The following is a 12,499-nucleotide window of genomic DNA, read 5'->3' as shown; positions in this document are numbered from 1 at the left end:
TGTTTTTTTAATGAGAGGCTTAATAACAGCCAGTTTGAAGGTTTTAGGTACATATCCTAAAGACATCGATCAATTAATAATATTCAGAAGAGGATCTATGACTTCTGGAAGCACCTCTTTTAGTAGCTTAGATGGAATAGGGTCTAACATACATGTTGTAGGTTTTGATGATTTGACAAGTTTATACAATTCTTCCTGTCCTATAGCAGAGAATGAGTGGAATTGTTCCTCAGGGGATCTATAGTGCGCTATCTGATGCGATACTGTGGCTGACGGCTGCATGGTTATAATTTTATCTCTAATAGTATCGATCTTGGAAGTAAAGAAGTTCATAAAGTCATTACTGCTGTACTGTTGGGAAAGGTCTGTGTCTGTTGATGCTTTATTTTTCGATAATTTAGCCACTGTATTGAATAAATGCCTGGGGTTGTGTTTGTTCTGTTCTAAGAGAGATGAAAAGTAAGTAGATCTAGCAGTTTTTTAGAGCTTTTCTATAAGTAGAAGTACATTCCCGCCATGCAATACGAAATACCTCTAGTTTTGTTTTCTTCTAGCTGTGCTCCATTTTACGGGCTGCTCTCTTTAAGGCGCGAGTGTGCTTGTTATACCACGGTGTCAGACTGTTTTCCTTAATCTTCTTTAAGCTTAAAGGAGCAACCGTATCTAAAGGGTTAGAAAAGACGAGTCAATAGTTTCTGTTACATCATCAAGTTTTTCTGAGCTATTGGATATGCTGAGAAATTGAGACAAGTCAGGAAGATTATTTACAAAGCAGTCTTTTATGGTAGAAGTGATGGTTCTACCATATTTGTTAGATTTAGCTTCATGGAGTGTACACAAGACTAGATAATGATCCGAGATATCACTCTGCTGCAGAATATCAATGCCATTAACATCAATTCCATGTGACAGTATTAAATCTAAAGTATGATTACGACAATGAGTAGGCCCTGACACGTGTTGTCTAACTCCAATGGAGTGCAGAATGTCTATAAATGCTGATCCCAATGCATGTGAAGTCATGTGAGAAAATATTGCATATTCTTCAGGTTAAGAAACATTTCCATATTTATGAAGAAACAGTGATAAAAATATGAGACTGTCATGAAAGCTCTTCTGGAATGTGTTGTTCATCTTCTATGACATTTGTGGGCCTTACATGTTTATTGCTTTATGGTTTTTCTTTGAAATAATACATCTTAGACAATATGCAGCGGAAATATGAAATGCTTTTACTTGTTTATATAAATAAAGTAATAAAAAATGTTTTCCAGAATATTCCTGTACAGCATTTCTTGTCAGAACCAAATGTGTCTCCTCTCCACCCTAGTGTGTGTTGTGTGTCGGTCAGTAGCGGTATGTGAATCATCCCGTCCTGCTTTGTCCATCTTTTAAAATAACCCACAGCAGCTGAAACAAAGCCTGAGAGACTGGAACAGTTCATGCTGATGACTGAACTGACAACAACTGAAGAAAACATGACAATAAACATAACATACAGCATATGAGGGCACAACAAGACTCAGTTCATCAGTAATTTGATTTGTGTGCAATTCAGATTTTGCAGGTAAAGTTGACTCGAACCAAAGTTTAAGTTGTAATAGGCCTGATCATGGGTGAAAAAAGCCTGTTTTCCCAGCTGACAGAACCATGCCGTTTCTCTAGATAATATTAGGCATAATCTTTTCTACGAAACTATTCATTCCTTCTCAAACAGACCCGCATGACAAAAAGTTATGCTGAGTTTAATAGAGTGTTATTTTGGTTGTGGCTTTATTTCATATGACAGTGTGGAAATAATGTTTCTCTGTGTGACTCAAAGCCATCAGAGCCAGAATCATCATTAACAGCAGCTCTTCATCATGTTGTGTGTGAAGAGCTTCTGCAGGTTTGGAAACTCCTCATATGTGTTACTCATCTGTATCTGTGAGAAAACACACGACACAACAGGGAAGCAGAAAGTGGATGTTAATGAAGCCACAGGCTCATGTGAATTTGAGTTTATATGAGACACACGTCTATATAAAACACTAGAGAACATCAGCACTGGAAAGTGTCTGTGATAAACATGCATTAAATCAAATAACACTTTTCATTAGGACAATTAAACAATAACTGCTAAATGCTCACTTATCTGTGTTTACCATTTAGATAGAGCATGCATGTCCATTTGACAAATAATAATCTTACTGACAAAACCGCAAACTACAGAACAAGTAACACAATAGTTATTTGTATTTGTCTCATAAAAAGCAGTAATTCTCAATCAGATTTCAGGGACTTTTTTTGTTTTGCTTGTTTTGCTTTGTTAAATCTATTAAACATACATATTAAACATTTTTTATATAAATAAAAAATAGTTACATAAATAGTAAATAAAAATAAATAATACTTTAAAATACAAATAAAAAGGGATTTATTAACATAATTAAATAATAAAAACTATAATTTTTTGGGATTCCTTCGTTAAAATGGCTTTGTTAAATCTATAAAAATTAATTATTTTAAATAATATACATAAATAAAATAAAACAATGGCATTAGGGATTTATTAACATCATTAAAAACTTGTACAATATTGTATACTGCTAAATACTCGCATAACTTTTTTTTTTTTCATTTAGAGCTTGTCCATTTTACAAATAATAATCTTACTGACAAAAAAAGAAGCAAACTATAGAACAAATAACACAAAAATAGACTTTTAAATGTCAAAATGAAAATGTTTTGTCTCATAAACAGCAGTAATTCTCGATCAGTTTCCAGGGACACTTTTTGCTTGTTTCACTTTGTTATATCTGTAAAACATACATATCAAATATTTTTTTATTAATAAGTAAATAAAAATAAATATTACTTTAAAATAAAAAGATTATTTAAGATTTATATTATATTAAACAGATTTATTAATATTATTAAAATAATAATAAAACAATTCCTTATGTTAAAATGGTTAGTTAAATCTTTAAAAATAAATTATTTTAAATTATGCAAATAAATAATAAGTACTTTAAACCAAAGACATTAGGGATTTATGAACATTATTAAAATATTGTATAATATTGTATAAAGTATTCTGGTCAGTTAAGTCTTATTGATGTGACTGTGAGCACATCAGACAAAAACTCTGATCTACAGCTCGCGGATCTGTTATTTATATGAAGCCCCGTTGAGCTCTCAGCCAATGAGCGCAGCGCGTTCTGCACGGACACGCCTCGCACACTTTCACGCGTCGGTGCGCGAGCACTCACAAACTGTCAGATTACCGGCGATGAATCACGGGCCTAAACCGTCTGATCCCTGAAGTTAATCAGACACCGGACAGGTCTGACCCACGGACGACCAACATGAGCGAGAGGTTTCTGGTCGTGCCGGTGGCGCACGCCGAAGAGAGCGCGTTTGGAGACGAAGCGGACGGAGACTCTGTGTTTGACGCCGGTGCCGGTGAGGGCGAGCGCGCGGAGCGGCGGGGATCGGTGCCCATCCTCCGGTACAGCAGAGAACCCAACAAATACGGTGAGTTCATACGGTCAGAAAGTGTCGCTCTGAACGCTCGCGTTATCATTAACTAAGAGCCGTTATGTTGATAATAACAGGAGCGCGACGCGCGTCCAGAACTCATCAGTAGTTTTGCGCGTCGCGTCAATCGTGTGCACAAGTGAACAAGAAAGTGAAGGGAAACTTCATAATCCTTCTGGGGTTAATAAATGAAGTTACATACAAACTAGCGTTTGCAGAAAGATCTGTGCGTTTTAGTTGACCAAAGAGTTGCATACAGTATATGGAATATGATCTATTGTAGACGGTTTGTTTTTACGTAGATCTCTCTCAGGAGGTTTCATTCTCTCGGGGCCGTTATCCAGCTAACAATTTATTATTATTTTTTTGTTGTTGTTGTTGTTTCTGAAATGTTTAGCATCAAATGGTTTATTCTTATTAATCAAATATTCAGGACATATCACTTTTTTAATCTAAAATGTCACAATGTGGTTTTAAAGTATTCTTACCCATTTAAAAAAAATTACAATGGTTATCATAGTAACAGTTGCAGCTTCAGTAAAACTGGTAACTTATACCAATGTCCTTAAAATACAGAAATTAATATATATTTATTATGTTATATGTAATACATTAATATAACTCTAACTATGGGAGTTTATTTTGTTTTAGTGGTTTCCATGTGTTTTTTTGGGTAAGGTCCTGTGAAATGACTTATTTAGGATGGCATATTTGACACTGCCTGTATTTTGCTGGTGACATATTTATATTTTTACTCTTGTGTGTATTTGCATTAAATGCTGCTGTTTGATTGCATTTACTTTATAATGAAAATAAGCACAGTAGGAGGGGTTTGGTGCATGCCTTAGATCCGTATAATATAAAGCAAAATGTATTTGCTTAGTCTTTATTATTGTTATTTGTAGCCTTTTTTAGTCCTGACTGAAATGTGAGGTGATAGAGTTTTATGTAACACAAGGCCCTTTTGGTTTTACATGACTGCCTGATTTCAGGGGCTTGTCTAGACCTGTCTTGGGACACTTTTCACACTCAGCTGTCTTCATTAATTACCATGACACATCTGTTTGTTTCCCGGGTTAGAAATCTAGCAACCTACATCTGAAAATACTAACAAAACAATGATTTACGTGAGTGAATCTGGCCTTTTGTAGTCTCTCTTTGCTCTTTCATGTATTTAACAAGGTCTATGTCCATGTGGATGTAAGGAAGGAAATATATAACTAACTATATAACCAACTGCATTAATGTAATGCATTTAGGGTCTCTCTGTCTAATGTCGGTCTTTATCTCTAATAGATATGAAAGCTTATAATTGGCCCTTCATTAAATTTAGGCCTTTTAAAACCAAAGTGCGTTTGATTATCTACTTTAGCACCAGTCACACTGCAGTCTATAAAGAAGTTTAAAGTAGTGTTATTGCGAGAGCTGATCTTCTGCTGAAGGTCTGAAGTACTTAAGAAAGTCCAGGTGATCCGGAGACAGCACTTACTTGAGGTGCAGTAATTAAATAGACTGCAAAATCGAAGTTCAACAACTTGTTTCAAAAGTTTCGCTTGGTGTTAATCATATAAAGACAATGTTAGTAAAGGGCACTTTTGGTGATGTGCTTTCCAAAGCTTCCCAAAGCGTTGAGCTGATCCTAAGAGCACGATCAGGCCTACAGACACATTAGTGACACATGAGTTTCATTTGTTGGCGTGTGAAGCACTTTGCCTTTGGAGAAGTGCAGATAGGAGTTGTCTTCCAGATGGTTGCGCTGGGGAGCGTTGGATTGAGTTACACAATCATTATGGGAGTCAAGAACATCTCTGTTCATATATGTGGTGATGCTCTCAGTCTTTACTCCCAGACCTAGAACAATGCTGAGCAATTGCTTAAGTTGCTCCCAGACATTAAGCAATGTTGAGGTCTTGCAGACCCAGAGCAACACTAAAAAAGGCCGTACATCCAAATCCAACCCAATGCTGAGGCCATGTTCCCAAATACTGCAGGCCAGAGATGTTGGGCCTACTATAACAATTACAAGCTTACATGCAACCAAACACAAATCCCATTTGTCTGAGAAATTAAAGGGATATTCCAGGTTAAATGCCACCGCTAATAATCTGGACTCCCATAGTTTGTGAAAACAAAAAAACTCTAACACTTATTGTATGCAAAGTCTTGGTTCTCACAATGTAAGTCTACAGGGTGATCATCCAAACTGAGGTACACATTAAAAGTATTAGGTAAAAAGTAAATAAAAGCTATATTGTTTGTTATTATATTCATAAAGTTAAATGGACTGCAAAAGTGCTCATTTTTTGAACAGTTTAAATTTAATTATTACATTAAAATATATTTGGAAATAATGTGTAAGTAAAACTTAAAACCAGTGCAAACTATGCATTTGTACTTTTTTTTATTATTCCTTTTTTATACATACACCTCACATGATTTATGTATTCTTGTATGTACAATATATTTGGTTCTCCAAAATAATAATAAATAAATAAATAAAATAATGACTTCCAGTCAAAAGAACAGAAAAACAAACTGAAAGTAGTATTTAACCTGGAATATTACTTTAAGTAGCTGTTTAAGTGGTTTCATAGGGCATATGATACTGTACACTTAGTAAGCATCACATGATATTTTAGCACACACATAATGCTGAGTTAACAGATTTGTACAGCATTTTTCAAACCGCGTTTTATATGTGATCTGAGACGAGTGTTTTACTTTTATGTTGACCCTGTTCCTGAAAGCTCGCTAGAAGTTCATGATGATGTTGGAATATAACTAAAACGTGTAATCAAACATGATCTGCTGTTTAATGGACGTTTTTGCATCATGACTGGTGTCCACCAAACTGAGGTCTGATCTCAGTGCTGGAGGGTGGTCTTCACTCAGGGTCAGGGCAGATGAAAAAGAGAAGAGGGAATTATTTTTATTTAGCACATTTCTCCATCGGGATACTGTGAACAGCTGACTCAAGCAACCCTGATCTATTTGTGTTGGCTGTTTGTCTACAAACGTTTCTGTGCACCAACATTGCCAGTTACCAAAGCAAAGTTTCTTCTCTTCTTCTAACATATAAACACAATGCATGTCGTGCAGTTGGTTTCTGTGCTTCTGGGCAGCAATAATTAGCTTTAGAGTTCAGGAGTCATTTGTAATTTTAATTGCTATAATTGGCATCATAAGATGACAATCATGTGACCTTGTGCTCTTGTTCAGATGGTTGTTTTGTTTATGCTTGCTATAGGTTTCAAGCCCTGTTGAACTGCTTACCTAAACATAATTTAAACACTGCCTTTTATCCAGTGGTATTTTATGTCTGCTTTACTATTTTTTTTTGTCATTTTTTTCTTTATATTTTTTCTTTTAAATTTTTTTTTAGTTTGGTTTTAGTAATTTCATTGTGTTTGTTTGTGTATTTATTTATTTTCCTATATCGTTTTTAATAATTGTTATTTCTGTTTTATTTTAGTCATGTTAGTGCTTCCAGGTAAACTAAATAATATTTAGAAATGTTTATAATATACAGGTTCTGAATACTTTCCGTACCCACTGTATATATATAATTTATTTATTTTTTTCCCAAAGTAAGGGTTTTTCTTTTGGTTTTAGATTTAGTAATAACTCTGCTTTTAACAAAACTTATTTAGGCCAAATTCTTGTCACCAAGCACTTGAATACAGCAATCCCAGAATGCACTGCAATGAATGCTCATTATAAATTACATACTTATATTTTATCCAATACTGGGAAATATCAGTAAAATGGTTAAAAGTAGACTATTTTACTCAATATGCACAATATGGAAATGGTGAATAGAATTGAACTTTATGCAAATTAGCATTAATTTTCCTGTTGCAGTGATTTGTGTTTTTCCACTGGTTTTTTGTAGACATGCTTTAAGCACAATCGCTGCATGACTCATCTCAGCCGGTCTGAGCTGATTATTCTGTGAGAGATGACCCAGACTCAAGCAGGGCTCCTCTTCCTCTCCGTTTCATTCCCTTCAGCCCCGTGCTAAAGTAACAGTGTTGCTCTTGGCTCAGGACTCGTTTTTCATGTTATCACGCTCCGTCTCTCAAACATTGCTCAGGCGCTGAAAGTAGCAGGTGTCTCTTAATGCTAAATACACACTGGCAGTCAGAATCAGTTTGGTGTCATATCTGTGTTTGTGTTTTAGGGCACATGAACTTTTAAAGAAATATTTCACCTTTATGTATGAAATATATATGACTTGCTTTATTCCATAGAGCCCAAAAGGAGATGTCAGGTAGACTGTTTTACGCTGATTATACAACCGTGATGCACCATTGAATATGTGTGTATTCTAATGAGGTTTGTGCAGCGAAGGAGGGGAGGAATATTTATCTTTTTCTTACAGAAAACTACCCTATGACTTCAGAAGGCTTGAAATATAATATGCATAATGTGTCTGTGGACTACATGTAACCCAGCCAATCAGGGAACATTCACAGAAGGTTCTGTCAAAATTATTTCCTCCAGTAATGTTAATGGAAAGTTCGTTCACAGTTATCTGGGCTTTAAAATGTTATGTTATGTTATGTTATGTTAAAAAAAAAAAGTGAGTGACGTGACGTGGCCAAGTATGGTGACCCATACTCAGAATTAGTGCTCTGCATTTATCCCATCCAAAGTGCACACACACAGCAGTGAACACACACCCGGAGCAGTTATGTTATGTTATGTTATGTTATGTTATGTTAGCACAAAAACATTACTTATACAGCTTAACGTTTTTTGCTGAAATGTTTTAGATGCATGTTTGTCTAACATTTTTTAAACGTTACAAGCTACTTATTTCAGAGTGTTCAGAGAACATTCAAAATAATGTTCCCATAATGTGTGCAAAATGATAAAATGGAATGTTTCCTTAATGTTTTCCTGTAACGTTCGCAGAACCAACTTTGAACTTTGGCTAGCATTCTAGCAAGGTTCTGTCGAAATTGCAAACAAACGTTCCTCCAGTAACATCAATAGAATATTCATTCAAAGTTATCTGGTCTTATTGTGTTGACATTAACACAAAAACTTTATTTATACATCGTTCCTGGAACTTTTTTTCTGAAATGTTTTTAAAAATGTTTTTTAAATATTACTAACTACTTGTTTCAGAGAACATTCAAGTAATGTTTGCAAAATTCTAAAATGGAATGTTCCCTAATGTTTTCTGTAACATTCTCATAACGAAGAAACGTTTAAAAACTGGATGTTTTGAATGTTCAGAGAACATTTAGAAATAACATTTTAAGAACTAAATTTGAACACATTTTTGTTAGCCGAGAATGTAGTAGCTTGGTGTCCATAATTAAATAGAAAAATGCAGTGGGAACATTTCGCAAAACTCCTTTAGTGTTCTAGAGAAGGAAATTAAGACATAGGAGGTCGAAATGTCATGACGGTGAATAAATCATGGCAAAAGTGACATATTTGGGCAAACTTTTATTTTAGGATTTCCTTTAAATGTGCCCTTTTTTCTCTAGTTCAGCTCTGTATGGGACATCGAACTCCGTTAGGAACAGATTGTGAGTTATGTCTGGTGGTCGCTGTCATGTCAGTCTTATAAAGTCTATGGTGATAAACCTCACAATCATTTAGATAAATTGTTCTGCTGGCACCATGGGGTTTTTGTTGGCCTTGCATTCGGCCCAAACTCCCATTTCAGGACCATCTCACGGACACCAGGATCAAACGACACTCTTGGATAATCTAGAATGCTTTAGATATTTGTCTTCTGCTGCAGAAGAGCAAAAAAAAGCCGTCACCTGATCCTGTGGTGTATGATGGATAGCTGAAGGAGAAGCAGTCATCTGCTCTGATATTTGAGATGGGCGGCTCTGCCAGAACGACTGAGCATCTGTCATCACCTGCTTACAGTCGCTTCGTTTTAGAGTGAAAACCTCTGGCAGTCTCCAGCTGCTGACTGTAACGTGTTGAAAGTCGTTGATAGTAATTATTTAATACGTACCGAATGGATTAGTGCAGATTCCTCGCGTGTCAGAGGCGCAATGACGTGACATTTTCAGCTCCCTCTGGTTTCCATTTTTAAGCCCTCTGGAACATTTGTACATTCAAGTCCGTTTTAGAAACAGCGACATGCATTGGATGGAGGTGAAGATCTGCTGTAACGGACATGCAATCTGTGCGTGTGAATGTACAGTTAAAGTTAGTCTGAAGTTATAGTTAGTCTGGGTCAGATTAAACTAGTTAATGACCCATATAGATGCCAGTTTAAGGTAATCTTGTTTGCTTGACCGAATTTTGAATCGTGTCAGGTGTAAAATTTACCAACTAAATATGCATATAATAAAAAAATATGCATTTTGGGTAAATATTGTGTAAAATAAGTGTTTGTAAATTTGTGTATGGTGCATTTGTCATCATTACTCACCTACCATTTTAGTGTCATTAATATACCATTATAGCTTTTTATTAATATTTTAAATGAGTTTTTATTTGTACATTTTATATTTTCATTTTATTTTTGTCATTATTGGTTTTGTGTTTATATACAGATGGTACTGAACCAAAATGAGGTTTTAAATAAATAAATTAAAAAAAAAATTTAATCAATAAAAAAAAAAAAAAAAAGTGAAATGTCGAGTAATTTTCAGCTAGGACATTGTCCAATAATTTTACAGACATTTCCGTTAACACTAAAACACAATGCAGTGTAGTGAAAAATTCTAAATACAGGTAAAACACCTTTAAAAAAATAATAAAAAATGCGCAATATTCCTTCATATTAATACAGTACACTGTGTTTTAGTTATTTTAGTACTTCAAGATAAACAAAAGCAAAAAAGCAAAAATGAAGTTGTCTTATTTAACCTTGGCAACTAGTTGAAGTAAAATGAGATCTATTAATTTATAGCAATACATACACGCATAGATACATACATATGTATATATATATATATATATGTATGTGTGTGTGTTTATTTTTTCATGTAACATTATATATATATATATGTATGTGTGTGTGTGTGTGTTTATTTTTTCATGTAATATTATTATTATAAATTTTTTTTAACTAGCCTACTCTCAATTTTGACATTGGCATCACCATTAAAAATCCTCTGTATCAGTCAACCACTAGTTGAAGCATAACTAAAATGGTTTAGTTCTCCTTAAGGGCCTAAACTGGGCAAGTGAGTCTGTTTGTTTGCTCTATAAATGCAGCATGGAAATATTACTGCAGGTCTAAAGAATCTTTGTGTAAAACCTTGTCAACAAGTGGAAAGTTGGGTTTTGTAGATGTCACGATGCCAGGAAAAGTTTCTCTACATGCACTTTGTGGACTAACTCTGTACTGTTTTTTTTCATTAGCATGATGGGTATAAAATCATCAATTGGACTGAACTCTCATGTCAAACAAGCACCGAATTTCATACAGAAATGCTCTGAAATATGTTTAGATGTTCAATTTGATTTGCCTAAGACCATCAGCAGGTGGCAGCACATTTCTTCCTGATGTTGATGTTACATAACAGCTTAAAATACTCAGCACACTTGTTACTTCCAATTTATACCAGCTAAACTTTCTTAATTGTTGTGAATGAATGTTCAGAGCACACGGTGATATTTTGTGTTTTGCTCAGGAGCGCAGTAATGTTTACACTATGCTGTGATGTGTCATATGTGCGACTGAACGTGCAGCAACGCTGTTTGTAGTTTGTTTTTGTTGGAAAAATCAACCACTCTTACATCTCGCTTTAAAACATGTTTCTGAGTATAGTAAAAAAAAAAATGGTTTAATTGCTTAACTGTATATTACGATACATAGTGAAAAAAATGTAATAAAAAAAGACATTTTGCTTAAAAAAATAAATAAGTAATATGAATACTATGAAATACCTAAAACAGTGCAATTTATAACATTTGATTATGTTTTACACATCATTTTACATTGTTTGTATATGTTTCTTCATATTTTTTGTTATCTGCTATGTGGGTTGTTTTAACACCTGTTTCTATTACTGTAGTTATATGTTATATTATATATAGCAAAAAAAAATGAGAAAAAAGTAGTTTAGGTAGTTTATGTTAACTCTCTCTCTCTCTCTCTCTCTCTCTCTCTCTCTGTATATATAACTGATACAAATAAAAAACATAATAAATATAAAATGTCAGTTTACTATAAAAACTATTTTAAAAAGAACTTTATACTATGAAATACTTAAAAACAATGTAGTTTATGATATATATATATATATATATATATATATATATATATACTGTATTTTAATTTACATTTTAAATAGTTTCTTTGCATGTTTTTGTATTAACACCCGTTTTGTTATAGCAGCATATGTTATATATTGTATAAAACATGAGAAAATATAGGTAGTTTAACTAGATCGATGTGTTAACTTTGTTATTTATTTATTTATTTATGAACTGCAAAATATATAGGTGCAAAAATGCCTAAAACATTGTCATTGTCAAACATTGTGTTGATGTGGTTGCGTTGTATCTTTCTCATTGGTTGTGATTAACGTCATGTCTCTCATAGCGTCTGATTCTGCATTATAAATCTGTTCTGATCGCCGACGTGACCCACAATTCATCCTTTTGACCCGTCTGACATCTCAAACCCAAATCTCTCACAATTTTCTGTGTTTGTACTGTACATTAGTGATTGTGTTAGCATGTGCAAGTTTTTATCGTTTATTTATGAATTGCTTTATGCGTCACTAAGGTTTTAGATGCAGTCCAGCCTTCAAAGAGCAGGAAATGAGACCCGGACAAAACAAATCCAGCTTCATAAATGAACTCAGCTGGACGTCTAAATCACACTGTTTCTGACCGGATCTGAATTGTGAGACTATGGTTGATCTCACCTGCCAGAATGCCAGATTTTGGATTAGCCAGTTGGAGGAAGTTAGTTTCCTTCCAAAAACTGAACGTCCTGTACAGTAGTTTGTACTGCTCACTGAATCCAAACACCCGCAGCTTTGGA

The 12,499-nt window shown here is 34.3% G+C and overlaps 1 protein-coding gene across 1 annotated transcript in view; it reads left to right on the top strand.

The window, feature by feature from the left end:
- The first annotated feature begins 3,212 nt into the window (after positions 1 to 3,212).
- LOC107753047 (solute carrier family 12 member 7-like) overlaps positions 3,213 to 12,499 on the top strand; it is a 59,973-nt gene continuing 50,686 nt past the window's right edge. The window contains 1 exon segment of the mRNA XM_016569150.1: positions 3,213 to 3,516. Within this exon segment, the coding sequence (XP_016424636.1) occupies positions 3,348 to 3,516 (169 nt within the window). The 5' untranslated portion in view covers positions 3,213 to 3,347.

Source organism: Sinocyclocheilus rhinocerous, unplaced genomic scaffold (assembly GCF_001515625.1).
Source record: "Sinocyclocheilus rhinocerous isolate Xijiao unplaced genomic scaffold, SAMN03320098_v1.1 scaffold1493, whole genome shotgun sequence".
NCBI lineage: Eukaryota > Metazoa > Chordata > Actinopteri > Cypriniformes > Cyprinidae > Sinocyclocheilus > Sinocyclocheilus rhinocerous.
This window is presented reverse-complemented; position numbering and strand designations above follow the sequence as displayed.